The sequence below is a fragment of the Mustela nivalis genome (assembly GCF_964662115.1).
Source record: "Mustela nivalis genome assembly, chromosome: 1".
NCBI lineage: Eukaryota > Metazoa > Chordata > Mammalia > Carnivora > Mustelidae > Mustela > Mustela nivalis.
Window position 1 is genome coordinate 178,459,003 of NC_139020.1, and position 16,296 is coordinate 178,475,298.

Sequence of the window (16,296 nt, forward strand, 5' to 3'; positions counted from 1 at the left end):
GTCATTTTTACAGAGCTCTCGGGAGAGAGGATGCCGTGCTCACATCCTCGTTTCCCGTGTTCCCACATATCATTTGTGCACTGGTAGGCAGGCGTAAGACCTTTTCCTCCCGATACTGCAGGGTAACCCAGGAAGAAACTTGACCTGTCACTTTAGTTTCTGCAAGAAACTTTGACTTCCCGCTGGTTTTGTGGAGATATCCAATAGTAGGAAAGACGTCAGAAGAATAAACTCTAAAATGGAACATTGTGATAGAGATTGAAGTCGTCATCTCTTTTGCTCTTGTTCCTCTGCATCGCTCTGTATCGTAAGGTCCACTCTGATGGAGTCCCAAAGCAACCTACCTTGTTTGGTGTCCCTGAAATGGACTTATGGCTTATATCATAAACAGATCCGTTAGTTTGTTAGTTGGAACATTTAAAACATCTGAAGTCACCGTGTCTTCTGATATCACTTTATCACTAGAAATCGAGTTCATACTCCTCTCTTTCAACCTGTGAGATCCCTGATCTGGTACTTACAGGGTCATCAAAAGTAGGATGTGGTAGCAAAGTAGAAGGTAGGGAAATATAGGCTAAGAACTAAAAAGCGATGCCAGAGAAGGGGAAAAAGTGGGATCCTTTCTGTGTAAGTTGTCGTTAAAGAATTAAACGTATAAAAGAAGAAGCTGTAAAGCAGTGGCTTTCATTGATACTTGCGTAGTTATGGTCACAATTTAGTGTAAAGCATTTTTTAGTAGGTGGTCCTGAAACTGTCAAAAGAACACCTTTCTGGAACCCTGAGGTCTGTGGTTGTCACAGGCTTTGGCAAGGAGTGAGCAGTCCCTTGCCACCCAGCCAAAACCATGGGCTGTGATGGATCTGAGAGGGGAAGATTATGTGACTGACTGCGTTATGGGGTGGACATAAGGAATCACTTGCACATGGACGTGAAACCAAAGAATTGGAAAAAAGACCAGCGGGGAGAGACTTGAGCCGTAGGGAGGCACTGAGGCAGTTTGGCAGAGAACTGGTCTTCATCATCAGTCTCTTGGTGCCTGTCTTAAGGTTAGCATTGTTTATGTTGGTTGGTTGAATGAAAGGCCGAATGGTGGGGGAAAAGAAGGGTGAACTATGGGCAAGAGAGAAACAAAAGTGCATCTAGGCAGGCAGAGGAGGCGGGAAAGCTATTAGTTGTGCTTTCTGGTATATTTGTAGGGGAATGGTTTGGAAGGGAACCGCTTCCTGCTTCACAGCAGCGGTAAGGACACCGTTAATCCTTATTGAAAGGCATAGACCTCCTTCATTCCTTTAACCAGTAATCACTGAACACCTCCTGCTTATTCATCTCGTCATTAACAAGATGTGTCATTTTTGTCCTGTGCAGAATCCATATGCAAAATGTAGCCAAAATCAATTTATGTTCATTGTTTATTGATTTTTTATTGATGTTTATTTTTTATTGATGTTTATTGATTTTTTTAAAAGATTTTATTTGAGAGAGAGTATGGGAAGGAAGAGGGTGAGATGGAGAAGCAGACTCCCCCATGGAGCTGAGAACCAGATGTGGGACTTGATCCCAAGACTCCAGGATCATGACCTGAACTGAAGGCAGTCGCTTAACCAACTGAGCCACCCAGATGCACTGTTCAGTTGATTTTTGGCAAAGGCGCCAAGACAGTTCCTTTAGGATAGAACAGAATACTCTTTTTGTCAAATGCTGCTGGTGCAACATGCAAAATAATGAAGTTGGAACTCTTCCTCACGCCGTATACAAAAATGAGTTCAAAATGAATGCGAGAGCTAGCTCTCAGAAGAAAATACAGAAATAAATTTTCATTATATTAGAGTAGCCAGTGGGTTATTAGATATGACATCAGAATCACATGGAACCACAGGAAAAATAGATACATTGCACTTTGTCAAAACTGGAGACTTGTGCTTCAGAGCACACCATCAAGAAACTGAAAAGACAATCTAAAAAATGGGAGTAAATATTTGTAGATCATATATCTGATAAGAAACTAACATGCAGGATAAGTTAAAACTTGCTGTTCAACAGTAAAAAAGATAGTCCAATTTTTAAAAAGTGGACAAAGAATTTGCATAGTTCTATCTCTAAAGAAGATATATACAGGGTTGGTAAGCACATGAAAAGATGCTCAACATCATTAAACATTAAATAATTATAAATAAGAAACACAAAAGGCACCACGTTTCATCTACCAAGGTGGCAAAAATAAAGACATATAGCATGTGCTATCAAGTATGTGGAGAAATCATAACCCTCAAACAATCCTGGCCAGAATTAAAGGTAGTATAGCTTCTTTCAGAACTCTTCTGACATTTCCTCAAAATGTTAACTGTAGACTTACCACATGACCTGCCAATTCTCCTCTTAGATATATACTCCAAAGAACTGAGAACATCAATTTAATCATGTACATGGACATGCACTCTGGTACCACCACTGTTCACAGTAGCCAGAATGTAGAAACAGCCCAGATGTCCATCAGTGAATGAATGGATTTAAAAAAGGGGGGGGGGGGTCTATACACCCAGTGGAATACTATTCAGCTGTAAAAAAAAAAAAAAAAAGAAAGAAAGGACATACTGATACGTCCTACAGTGAGGAGGAACCTCCAAAACGTTATTCTAAGTGGAAAAAGGCTAACACAAAGAAACACATCTTGCATGATGCTATTTATATGAAATGTCCAGAATAAGCATATGTCTAGAAACAGAAAGAAGGACTAGTGGTTAGAAGGAGCTGAAGGTTAGGAAGAGACGGGGAGTGACCATAAATGGGTAGGAGATTTCTTTTTGGTGTGATAGAAATGTTCTAAAATTATATGTGATGTGGTTACACAGCTTTAAACATATTCAAAACCATGGACTTATACATGTGAAAGAGTGAATCGTATGGTGTATGAATCTCTCAATAACACTTAAAAGGCAAAACCTATTCCACCTTTTTGAGTGATTGGAGAATGACGAACAGTCTTTCATAACTCAATTTGTGAAATAACATGCCAGTGAAATAACACACGATTTATAATTTGGGATTAATTCGGGGGAAGCATGGGGGAAAGTAGCTATAGACCTGGTGCACACAGATGGAGACTTTTGTTACAGATAAAATCAGGAATTTCCAGAGGAAAAAACCAGCACTCTTAGAAAGGCGAAAACACACATCTTGGGGGCGACTCCAAAGACAACCGTGAGAACTTGGGTCAGGGCACAGGAAAAGCTAAGAGTGTGCCTTCAGAAGAAAGGAAAACTGTCTTTAACTTGGCAGGAAATGTCTTGGGGTACAGCATGGTGTCTGTTGACTTCATCTTCTTCAAAGATTATTCTCCTCTTGGTTACACCAGAGAAGATTAACTTTATAGGACGCTGGTATACTTTGACATAAGAAGAATAAATTTCCCTTCTGTTACCTTTTGGCACATCCCTAAAGGCAGTCAGAATACAAATGTCTGTTCCGCTTTTCCGATGACACAGAAACGCTCCCATTCAGAACTACAGCTGGTATACCACACAACATGACTGAAAGGCCAGAAGCAGGGCTCAGCCACATGCACCATGGGCTCTGCTGTGCCGCTTTCAGGGCCAGGGGCGGTGTCAGTATGGAGTCCTGCATACCACTTGATTTTTTCATGTGTGCCTGTATGTGTTCATATTCGTACATATATAAGAAAAGAAATAACAACTGCACAACAAAGCATTTCTGCAATGTACAACATAAAAACATCTAAAGTGATATGGTGAAAGTTGTCTCTTCATCACCCCTGACAATTATTATGGTTCCTTCTGTGTTTGTCCAGACATACTGTATCTGGGCACCATCACCAGCCTGTTCCTTTTCCTTCCATAGTCAAGCACTTTTTCCCAGACAACTTAGTGTATTTAAAAGTATCCAATTATAGTCACCAGCCATGCAGATCAGGGCGGCCAGAGCCAGTGGTCCTGCATTCTGAGATTCATTAGAGCCTTATTAAAAATGTCTGGATCTAACCATGGTTCAAAACCATGGACTTATACATGTGAAAGAGTGAATCGTTTGGTGTATAAATCTCTCAATAACACTTAAAAGGCAAAACCTATTCCACTTTTTGAGTGATTGGAGAATGACCAACAGTCTTTCATAACTCAATTTGTGAGATAACATGCCAGTGAAATAACACACGATTTATAATTTGGGGTTAATTCGGGGGAAGCATTATTAAAAATGGTTATTTAGCCTTATTAAAAATGTCTGGATCCCCGTGAAGCCCTGCTCACACCTAAGTTTACCAGGAGGTTTGGGTAGGAATGGAGTTGAATGGCCTTCATCTTCTAGAAAATTAGGAATGTGGGTAAAAAAAGCAAATATTTCAGAGCTTTGAGTCCTATACCTGCTCGTGGTCATCATTAATCAGCTTTGCTTGGAATACACCTTGGGTGGAATGCCAGTCTGGCTGTGAATTGCACCAAGCGCTCTTAGGTGGGAACACAGACCCGCCCTCGCTGTATACTTGAAGTGCCTTTTCCTTCAGGGCCTAAATAAACATGCCCCAAATAAATGAAATTGAAGTATTCTATTATATATTAAACATGAAAAACAAGTAACAGTAGTGTCTATAGTTTCCATTTTTGTAAACTAGTAATACATTAGAAGAAAAATGTAGCACTGTAACATACCAGACATTAACAGTGTTACCCAAGGTGAGGTTATTAGGTGCAGGATGGGGGTGGGGTGGCGTGAGGAATGGACTTTCTTCAGTAGCCAGCTCAGAGTTATGTGAACTTACTAAAATAAGAGCATATCTTAATTTCATAATAAATACTGTTTTAATGTACACTTAAGCTTTCAGGTGGTCTGCTGAGTATGGGATGTATGTGTGTGGGAGGACTTTGTTTCTTTAGCTTTCAGTTGCCTTTCTAAGGCCTTAGTGAACTGTCCTCTGTTCTTGGAAATAAGTCTGTACCAAGTTGATCCAAAAAAAAAAAAAATTTTTTTTTTTAGAGCAGAATGGTTTTTAGTCAAGCCACAGGGCCTTCACAAATAAGTTAACCAAAAAGCAGAGAGATGGGGGGGGGGCGGACGGGGAAAGGGATGGCAGAGTCCATGTTAAATCATGTATATTTTATGTTGAGTCTAAAATCCCTCTAGTGAACACATACTGTTTTCTTTCATACTTTTCAGAACACTCTGCAGTTGACAACACCACCACCAACAACAAAAAAATACAATTAGAATAACCATTTGCAGTTTTTAACTAGTGATATTAATATTGTATCCTAACTAGTTGAGGCATTTGGTTTCCAACTTAAGGGATCACACAAAGTATATATAATGTTTAAGAATGTACCGGGCACGGAGCATCTCTCGAGAGCTACTTGAGAGAATAGTCATAGTGAATTTTAAAAAGTAGTACTCATCTACAGATCCATCCTATTTCTCTGAATGTGTCTTGTAAAAATCAGTTATATGCTGGAATGCTTCACCTGGTAAAATTTTATTTTTAATGTTATTCATAAACATATGAAACATGAAGGGACTCTCAGTGTCCAAAATGGGTAGTTAGACAAATTTTGGTATGTAACTAGGGCCATGATAGTTTATCATGGGCTGCTAGCTTCAGGAAATAAAGTTTTGAAGACAGTTGGTAGCATGAGAAATTATGTATTTATTTATTTTTTAAAGATTATTTATTTATTTGATAGAGATCACAGTAGGCAGAGAGGCAGGCAGAGAGAGGAAGGGAAACAGACTCTCTGCTAAGCAGACGCCCAGATGCGGGGCTTGATCCCAGGACACTGGGATCATGACCTGAGCTGAAGGCAGAGGCTTTAACCCACTGAGCCACCCAGGTGCCCCGAGAAATTATTTAATAACAAAATTATGTTAAATATAAAAGGATGATATAAATCTTCACACCTTAATTTGTCAAAAGTGGGTATTGTGTGTGTATATATATATATATATATATATATATATATATATATATATATATACGAGTTGGTAAAGAAAATAATGTTCTAGGGTGGTTTTTTTTTTTCCCCTTTTTTCTAAGCTATTGGTAGGAATAGTTTTTAAAGATTTCCTTCCCATAGAATAGCTGAGAATTCGAGTCCTTAGAAGGATTCTCTGATTTCAGATATTGTCCATAATTTTTGAAATTCTGCTTTGGTACCATATCTGTTTATTCCAGTGTTACTGAGACATACGGTATGTGTAAGTTGTGCAGCATAATGACGTGATTGACTTGATGTACTTGTGTCATAACCGTGAATCAAAAGAGTTTCGCTAGTGTCCATCATCTTATGTAATTGATTGTAGTCTTTAAAAAAATCCAAAGATAGGGGCGAGTGGGTAGCTCAGTGGGTTAAAGCCTCTGCCTTTGACTCTGGTCATGATCCTAGGGTGCTGGGATCAAGCCCCACCTTGGGCTCTCCGCTCAGCGGAGAGCTTGCTTCCTCCTCTCTCTCTCTGCCTGCCTCTCTGCCTACTTGTGATCTCTGTCAAATAAATAAACACAAAATTTTTTTTTAAATCCAAAGATGAACTTGGGTTGGCAGTAATTCTTTTGGTCCAATGGACTTCCTCTGTCTTCACTGCTTAGAGAACATCCTTTAGTCATTGGGCTTTGTAAGTTCCACTACAGAGCCACCTTCATTCACTAGTCTTAGTCTTTTCTCTCATGAGGGACACCTTTATGAGTTAGACTTCTGTAATTTTTTTCTAGTTCCCAGATGTATTTTCTATTTTAAGGCAGAGAAGCTTGTCATTATTTTCAAGTGATATTAAATTTCCAGCATAATTATTTAAAAGCCAGAGAGACCTATTGATCCCTGATAAGGTGTAGTTCTGTGTGCACGTGTGTTTACTCCTACTGCTCCTTAGTTTAACTGTTCATAATATGCCCACCGTGGATTCATTATGTTATAAGTCAGGGACAAGTGGCATTTGTGTATGTCTGCTCTGTGAGTGTGAATCGATAGATGATAGATGAATGCACATCCTGGTGGTAATATAAAATAGAAGCCCTGCGTGTGTGTGTGTGTGTGTGTGTGTGTGTGGTCATGATTGAAGTTCAAAGTCATGGAGAGGCAGTGGAGTAAGTTGCAAGACAGCCCTTTCCTTGAAGGGAATGTGCTTGAGTACGAAACAGAACTCTCTGTGTTCGTTTTACACTTCTATTTGATGGAATCTAAGGTTATGGAAATGAGTATAAAAATAATTTGTCTGAAAGAAGTCTGGATGCAGAAATCTAATAGAGAAAATATTTGAGAATATGGTTCCTCAGCGAGTACAACAGATATACTTCCCCCAGCACCATATGGCGTGGATCAAAGCATCCCATGACTTGGATCCTTGTGGTCAAATCATTATGTATTGATTGGAACCCCACTGGAGGATTAACCCCTCGTGTTCATGCTAAGTTTTTTCTCACTCTTGGTGTCTGTAATTTTAGGGATATAATCTTTTTGCTGTTATTAGTGTCTTTTTAAAGCTAATCATTTGCTTGGATATATTTGTCTTTCTAAATTATTTTATTCTAAATTATTTAATTGCTCTATTCTTTGCTAGATAAAATTAATTTATGAAAAGATCATACAATTATGTGAAAGCAGTTTTCTGGTGGAAAGGAGGAAGAAAACGTATAATACTCTGGGTAGAAAACAGCAAGAAAATCTCAAAATCAAGTACAGATTTTTATCATTTTCATTATGTAGATTAAATGATAAATTCTAGCTTTTTAAAGAATCCTTCACAGTCTGAGTAGAGAGCTTTGCCTCTAACAAAAGCCTGTCAAACACTTTTCATATACGGTGGTTACATTTCTAACATTGGACTATTCACATCTTGGAATTTAACTCTTGCTTTCAAAGAACAATTCAGAATTAATTAGTAAATTCATGGGGAAAAAGAAACCCTCAATTCCTCCATGTCCACTTTCAGCCATGTGGGTTCCTCTTGCCTTTTAAGTCTGATGGGATGGTTCTTGGCAACATATTCATTCTCTTGTCCTTTTGTGTGTGTGTGTGTGTGTTTTTTTTTTCAGTTTGTCCCATGAGGAGCACCCCCATAGCCATCCTCTCTATGGACATGGTGTATGCAAGTGGCCAGGCTGTGAAGCAGTGTGCGAAGATTTCCAATCATTTCTAAAGTAAGAATGATTTTATATTGCTTTTTTCTTTTACATAGCCATCACCTCCCACTGTTCATGCTTTTCCTCATGAAATGCCTTTTTGATGGAGGGTTTCATACCACCATTTTGAGAATGGACTCTAAATCATAAGGTCTAGCACATTGTCATAGGAGCAGTTACAAAATCTGTGGAGGGTTGATTATAAAGGGCAAAGGAGGTATAACCAAGGACAGTTTTGATGGCTCTTCGTGAGAGTCTGTGTTTACCCGTTTTCTCAGAATGACAGTGATTAAATAAAAATTCTCCCAGTATTAAATTAGCAATAATTTATTTTTCACTTTTATTCATGTATCTGCATACTGAATCACTGACCTACTAACTCTGATTTTTTAGAACTGCTATCAGTGACTGGCTAGTTTTAGCTTGGTGATTGGTCCTCTTTGTTTTTCTGCAAATGACTTTATACACTTAAGAAATGGGTGCTGAGGAAATGCTACCCCCTTGCTTCTTACCTTTCCATTTTGGTGTTCCCTTTAGTTCGGATTCCTGTCCTTATGGTGAGAATGCAGTAACTTAAATTTCTCCAGTTACAGTATGACTGAAAACTTGAGTTACTCCATTTGAATCTGTAACACTGTTAAAGTGTCTCTGGAAATAAATGATACATGAATCTTCTCCTAATTGAAATGAAAGGCTTCTGCACTACATCTTACTATTTCCCTTCCCTACAGTGACCTTGTCCTTTAATAAAATGTAGACTAAACTGCCCTGTGTTATGGACACCCTCATAGATTTATTGATAGTATCACTGAATCACTGACAGACCAAATATAATAATACATTGTGTTCAGCATATTTACCTATCATGCCATAATCCAGTATATGCACACGTATCCGTCCTCTATATCTGGCTTCATGATAGCTTACAAATTTGGTATTTGGGGATCTTTCCTTCTGTCTTTTCTGTCTTATTCAAGCCTCTAAAACTAGAAGCAGGCAGATTTATGTGCAGTTTTCTGGTTTTGTGCAGTCTTTATATTATTACAGCAATCTCTATATTTAACTTTATGAACCTGGATACAAATATAGTAAACCTGCCATTGAAAGTACATCCAGTGTTATCTGAAGGGGGCTTTGGTGAATATCATTTTTTAATTAAGGAAGCCTGTGAATCTATTTCAGAGCTTCCCAGCTATAACATTTTACTTGAAAAGCATGTGTGTGTGGGGGGGTCATTAGAAACTTAAGTACTTAAAAATTTTTTTTTAAAAAGAGATGCCTGAAATTTGTTTTAAATATCAACAATCAAGATCAGTAAGCAAAAGCCCTTCACAGTTCTTATGATTCAAGTTACTATTATTGGGCTGTGTTCTCTCATAAATCACTCATTATAAATCATTGTTTTGTTATTACCTAATTGTATTTAGATAATGAAAGAAAAAGACCTCAGCAAAAGCCACTTTCAAATTCTGACTTCACCTTCTGCACCAGTGCTAGCTTTGAGAAAGGCATTGGTGCTAATTTCGCTTATCTGTAGAATGGCTGATAACCATCTGTAAATAAGATTTATTTTCATAAAGTCTCTAGAAATATACAGTTGCTATGAATATTCTCAGTGTATCCATTTCTGAGTCACAAAAAAGGGGCAGTTTTCCAATACGATCCATTTTAAAAATGTTGTTTATTACCAAAGTATTTCCACCCTCATCCTCAAATCAAAAGTCCACATATTATGTAAACTGACAATTAGGTGATATCTATAGATAGAAAGAGATAGATATATAGATATATATAATCATATGTGTTTTATATATAATTTTATTATCTAATATATATTTATTACATGTAATATTACATATATAATTTTTTTTTTCTTCTGTGCCTCCACCATGAGATAGTAAACTTTCAAACCACACCTCATGCTAAAGAAGAGAATCTAAAGATCATCAGAATTGGGACCTAGAGTAATTCCTTTTTTTTTTTTTTTAAACCCTTTTAAGGATAGTAGAAGAGCCTGGCTCTTTATAGGAAACCACCTCTCAATTATTTATTATGGTTTTGCACATGAAATGACATGTTTTCAGTTCGTATTTGCTCAGTGGAATTGGAATGCTCACTGCAAACCTGCACCTGTTGCTTGTTGATTTCCTGGGACTTAGTTGTGGACTTGTATTTGTTAGAAGACTTCTGTTCGCACGCTACAGAAGCCTGACTTAAATTGGCTTAACCCCTCATCCATTCCCCCCACTCAAAAAAATCGGGGGGGAATTTCCCCTAAAATAATTAGGGAATTATCATTCCCTAATGATAATGGACTCATTACTGGGACGTCCATGGCTGTATTCAGATCCTTCAGCGGTGTTACCGGAGAATTGGTTCTGTGTCTGTTAGCTCAGTTTTCATCCGTGCTGCCTTCGTTCTTAGGCTCGTTCCAAGTAGAGCTAAGGAGGACGATGCCATGCCATGAAGTTTATTCGTCTCAGAGCGCATCTCTTTTCTCTGCAGTTCCAGCAGCAGTCCTGAGCAGACTCTCACTGACCCAGATTGAGTCATGTGTTCCAGCTTCGAGCCCATCACAGTGATGTAGCCAGGCTCCCATCAGATGCACACCTCCAGAGCAGACAGGGAAGCGTTCACCCCCATGAACCACGTGGGGGCAAGGGAGGAGCGACTTGGTCCCTGAGTGCGAGAAAGGAGTATATAAACCAGCAAAGGGAGCTTAAATGCTGAAGAGGAAAACAAACAAACAAACAAAAAACTCTAGAACTCACTGTTCTCTTACTGCTTTCCCTCGTTCCACATCAGTTGGCCGCATATTCCTCTCGAGCATGGTTTTAGTTCTTGGAAATTCAGAGTTGTCTTCAGGTTTCCGTGTCTTGCTTAATGTAGTGGAAAATAAGTTCGTCTTCTCGCAAACTCACTTCTCCCCCATCTGTGTGCTGTCTAAAGCGTAATCACCCTGGCTTTAGTGACACCAACTTTGCTTTCCAAAGTGAACTGGTCTGGAAGAGCTACTGTATTTTGTGTGGGTCAGACAGAAACCACGTGGCCTCTGATTCACGTCCCCGTGGAGTCACTGTTACTGGGAAGTGATGTTTTAAGCATTTTTTCTCCACCTGTGCAAGAGTATAGATCCTGGAAGCACACCTTTCTTGGGTTCACTCTTCTTTTCCATTATCCCTCTCTAGAGGTGTTTTCTCATGGTTTCGGCAGGTTGATTACCAGCAGCATTTGGCTTCTCCAAGGCACTCTCAGTAACAAAATGTAGCATTGCTCAGACCTTGACTTAGTTGTGGCTTTCTAGTTTTGTTTTGTTTTTTTCTCAACCTATCTTCTGGTCCCCTGATTCTATACTCCCCTAGTAAGGGTTTATAATTAAACATCTGTACAACAGGGACAGTTCCAAGTACTTCCCATATGCTGTGGACCCCTGCACAACATGGATTTGTTGCAGAAATCCACTTACATGCAAATTTTTCCCGCCAATAAATACGGTAGTTTTATAAATATATTTCCTTTCCTTATGATTTTCTTAGTATTTTCTGTTGTAGCTTACTTTATTGGAAGACACTATATAATACATATAATATATATAAATATGTGTTAATTGACTTTTTATGCTGTTGGTTAGGCCTCCTGTGAACAGTAGGATACTAGTAAAGTTTTGGGGGGAGTCAGAATTACACAGATTTTTGCTCACTGAGGGCATCAGTGTTCCTAACTCCCACCTTTTTCAAGGGGTCAGCTGTATAACTCATTTAATCCTTACGCCACCCTGATAATTAAGGTTTTACTCTCAACCTACAGATAAGGAAACTGACACAGAGGGGTGAAGTGATTTTCCCCAGCGTCACACAGCTAATGAGAGGTGGAGTCAGGATCCAAACCCAAGCTGTCTGCCTTTGTAGTGCTTGCTCTTAACTGCTATGCAATACCGCCTGGTTTAGAAGCAGTGCAGTTTATTAACTTCATCCTTTCAACTTAAGGCAGTAGGTGTAGAAAAAGCTTTGAAGCAAAGGCAGATTGGGTGGTGAAGCCACTTTGTATTAGTGTGTTCAGTGAACTAGTTACACAGCATCTCTGAGCACCAGTATCCACCCACATAATTTGGGACAATAATCTTAGTACCCCACCTCTCAGGTTTGTTGGAATTAAGAGACACATCATGTAAAGTGCCTGACCAGGCACTCTTTAAAAATATATTAGTACTTCTTTTCTTATTTATTCACTTAAGTATATTTTTAAAGGAGGTATAATTTTATTTAAGTATATTTTTAAGTATATTTTTAAAGGAGGAATAATTTTAGAAATCCAAATGTTTCTAGGGGCGCCTTTGTGGCTCGGGTTGTTAAGCGTCTGTCTTTGGCTCAGGTTGCGATCTCAGGATTCTGGGATCGAGCCCTGCGTGAGGGTCTCTGCTCAGCGGGGAGCCTGCCTCCCTGTGTCTTCCGCACCCCGATCCCCGTCCCCATCCCCGCACCACTCCACCTACTTGTGATCTCTCGCTCTGTCAAACAAATAAATAAAATCTTTAAAATAAAAAAATAGAAATCCAAATATTTCTGACCATTTTAGGGAATGTATCATGACACTGCAGAGCATTAATCTGTCACGAGAGACTGATCTTTAATATTTTTTAACCATAAAGTTCTTGTTGAAAGTCCCACATAGTCAAATGTGATTGGGGGAGGGCAGGGGTACAGAATGGCAGGCTTTTTCTGTAAGGGATCAGACAGTAAGTATGCTGAGTTTCACAGCTCCTCACCTCCGCCATTGTAGGCATAAAAGCAGCCATAGGACCAGATGTAAGGAATGGGCGTTTAGATTGCTGACCTCTGACCTAGGGTAAAGGTTTTTGGTGTCATAGCCTTCATAGCTGGTAAATCTTTCTGCATTTCTGTGGCCATTGCTGTTCTGGGTTATTCCAGTCTAGGTTTACAGAACCCTTAGGTTTATTCATATTTTGGGGAAACATCCACGTATGCCTTGCCCTGTTACTTCATTCACCAGCCACAGTTTTTATACTTAGATGGGCTTGGGTTTTTCCGCCTGGTTTTTAGGGCTCAGTATGAAAGGGCAAAGTGACTTTGCTCTGTAACTGTTCCCTGACCTTCTTCTGCTCAGGCTCGGGAGATGTAACTTTTCAGAGTAGCCAAGATCAGTTATTCAGGATAAAAATCCCATCTGACAGTATAATGCCAGTGTTCACAGAGAGAGAGGTTACGGGAAGGGAGGGGAGACTCATGGGTCTAAAAATGAGACATATTCTTTTTTTCCCTCCTGAGAGCAAAATATCATAACTGTTGGTAAATCAAAACCAGAGATTTGACACTTTTCTGTGATCATTCTGCAGTGTTTGTTCCCAAGGTGAGGTATACCACAGGGCCCTTGATTTCAAAGATAAATACTGTACAAATAACCATCCTGTTGTCTTTCCCCCACAGCCAACAGAGGCAGGCTTTATCAGAATCAGCAGATACCCAGTCTATTGTACTCATTTATTTCCCTGTTTCTTCTCAAAACAAGTTGCAGTTTTTGTGTTGATTTTTTTTTTAACCCATCAGCCATGAGTTATCATGTGACTGTTGGATTTGTTACCGCTAACGGATACCAGCAGGTGCCCATGCTAATTTTAATGAACTCCTCCAGCCCTGCCTTGCTTGGAGTCCTCCGATAACGGCAACACAAAAACAAGCCCAATCCGATCCAGATAGGTGGAGCTCCTTGTGTTCCTCCATTCTCTCCACACTTGGATCGGGTGGTTTCTTTTCAAACCCGGTTGAAGACACAACCATTCCCCGGGGAAAACACGGATTTATAATTCTTCCCCCTTTTCTTTTCAAAAAGGGCTCACACAGCTTGCTGAGAGAGTGGAGGAGCAGATTTGAAGGTTGAATCATGACCGCATTTCCCTGTTTCTAACTTCGAATGTAAAATCAGACCCAGACCCATAGTTTCACAAATACCAGGTAGTCTCACGTGCTGGGGAAGAATCTCTCTCTTTCCCCAAGTTTTTCTTCTAGATGGTCATTTGTGTCACATCTCGGGAAGAGCAAAATGCACATCCTTGCTTGGTATCCATTTGAAAGGAATTCTTGTTTCTGTTTTGTTTTTATTTTGGAGCTGTTTGTCTTGGAGAAGAGCACCACATACAGCAAACCATTCCTTTGCACGTTGGACGGATGTATATTATTTATTAAAACAAAAGAAATGTTCTATGTGCTCTAATAGGCTAGGAGAAGTAAAGGTGAAGGAAAATGCCCAGGGCCGGAACTTTGACCCTTTCATAAAAGGTCGACAACTGCAGACAGTTGAGGACATTTCATCGGCCGTTTGCTTTAAAAAAAAAAAAAATTTTTTTTTTCTGTGAATTTTACTTCTCAAAACTGTGAAGAGTTTTATGTGAAAGAAACTACTAAGTGCACTCTGTAATGTTTTCACAAGTGTTTTTATCATGGTAACATCTTGTTTACTTTAGTTCCCGGCCTAAAACTACTTGGAACATGTTAAGAAAACATCTCGAGAAAGCCTCCACAAAGAGGCCTTTGTTTAACAACCACGGAGAGGCTGCAAGGATCACAAAGGTGTTAACTTTCCGCCCCTTAAGCACTTCCACATGAAGTTGCAGCAACCATGTTTGTGGTTTTGGAAAAACAAAGTGTATGTTAAAGAAACCAGGTATATGCTAATACATGTCGAAGGAGGCCGGATATCATAAATTGTTTCAAACCATTTGTGGCTCTCAGTTTGCACGCCTGAAAGTTCTGCAGTGAAATTGCCTCCAGTTCACGCCAGGAGGCTTGAGCACATGTAGAGGGAGGAGCGGGCTCGAACGTGGGTGTCTGCAAATCTAAGCCCAGCCCCACCAGCCCCACCATTGAAATCTCCAGAATATGGAGAGGACACTGGTCCCCTGCAGAACCCCCCCCCCCCCCCCGCAAGTGACAAGTGTTTGAGTATCACAAGGTGAGCTCAGGGGTTTTGGATGAATTTGACTTTTACCCTGATCGTGCATTTTTGCCTTGCTTTAGAAAAATTAAGAAGTGGTTGCTACCAGAACTCATCCCCTCCCCCTTAAAAAGTCTGCCCTTTCACCTTTCCAACGTGTTTGGGAGTTCAGGACCTTTCCAAGTACTCGAAGAGGTCAGAGTGGCCTAAATACCACAGTGCCCTCTAGTGATCTATAGAATACTGGATAGAAAAGTTTAGACAAATTTATCGAACAAAACAGGCCCCTTGCCACCACTTTGCTCAAAAAAAGAAAGAAGCAAATAGCCTTTGAACCCATCTTTTTCCAGCAAACAGACTTTAGTCAGAAATGCAAATGAAATTTAATTTTTCCTTTTAGACTTTGGAAGCTTTAGACAAGTTCTTTAATGTCTATCCTGCAGTTAATTCTGCATATAACTGAGTGTGTGTATACAGTACCTTGTACCACTCGAGATACATTGTTGTGTGTTCTTCTCTTGCAAGAGCCATTACTTACATACTTCACGTGATCATTTCCGGCGTGTAATTAGAAGGCATTACTTAAAAGACAGGGATCATCTTTGCTCCATACTTTTATTGACACTGTCTACCATATTATGGCCATGTCTAAATGGTAAAATTTATTATTAGCAGCAGTGTCACAAAAGTCTGAGACAGCGATTTTCCTTTCAATAAAAGTAGTTAAAAACCTTTTAGAAAATCCATAATTTTGATTGCTGGTACTTCATAAATGTATAACTGGTACTTTTTAGCTGTCTCTTTAGGGAAAAATGAGTTTTATCACCTGCAGTACCTGGGTTAATGAAATTGTGTGTTGGAATTTCGCCAGGATGAAAGATGAGATCATTCCAAGACACTAATATTGGCAACAGGTCTCATAAAAAGCTCTGACTCTTGAGTGAAGTATCATTAGATTTTTTTTATTATTATTATTTTATTTAAATTGAGGGATTAAGTTAGTTGTCCTTTTCAAAGTTTCTGTGCTGGTGAGATTCTCACTTGGCATCGCATTCAAAACCCAGTGACCTAAAAACCTGCACAGAGCCAAGAGAAACAGAGAAATGTCCATCAGTGCCTAGCAGAAGAATTTCCTTGCTTCGAATTTCAGCTCCAGTTCCTGTTCAGCCCTTTACAAATCACGACTCCCAGCTCAAATTTGAAATAATGCTGCCTTTTTCCCCCGTGTTCCT

The 16,296-nt window shown here is 39.4% G+C and overlaps 1 protein-coding gene across 44 annotated transcripts in view; it reads left to right on the plus strand.

Annotated features, from left to right (window-relative positions):
• Window positions 1-16,296, plus strand: part of FOXP1 (forkhead box P1) — a 495,436-nt gene that overhangs the window by 429,296 nt on the left and 49,844 nt on the right. For all 44 annotated transcript variants that reach the window (XM_082698650.1, XM_082698622.1, XM_082698634.1 and 41 more), the window contains one exon: window positions 8,030-8,134. In XM_082698650.1, the coding sequence (XP_082554776.1) occupies window positions 8,030-8,134 (105 nt within the window). The remainder of the gene's footprint in view (window positions 1-8,029; window positions 8,135-16,296) is intronic.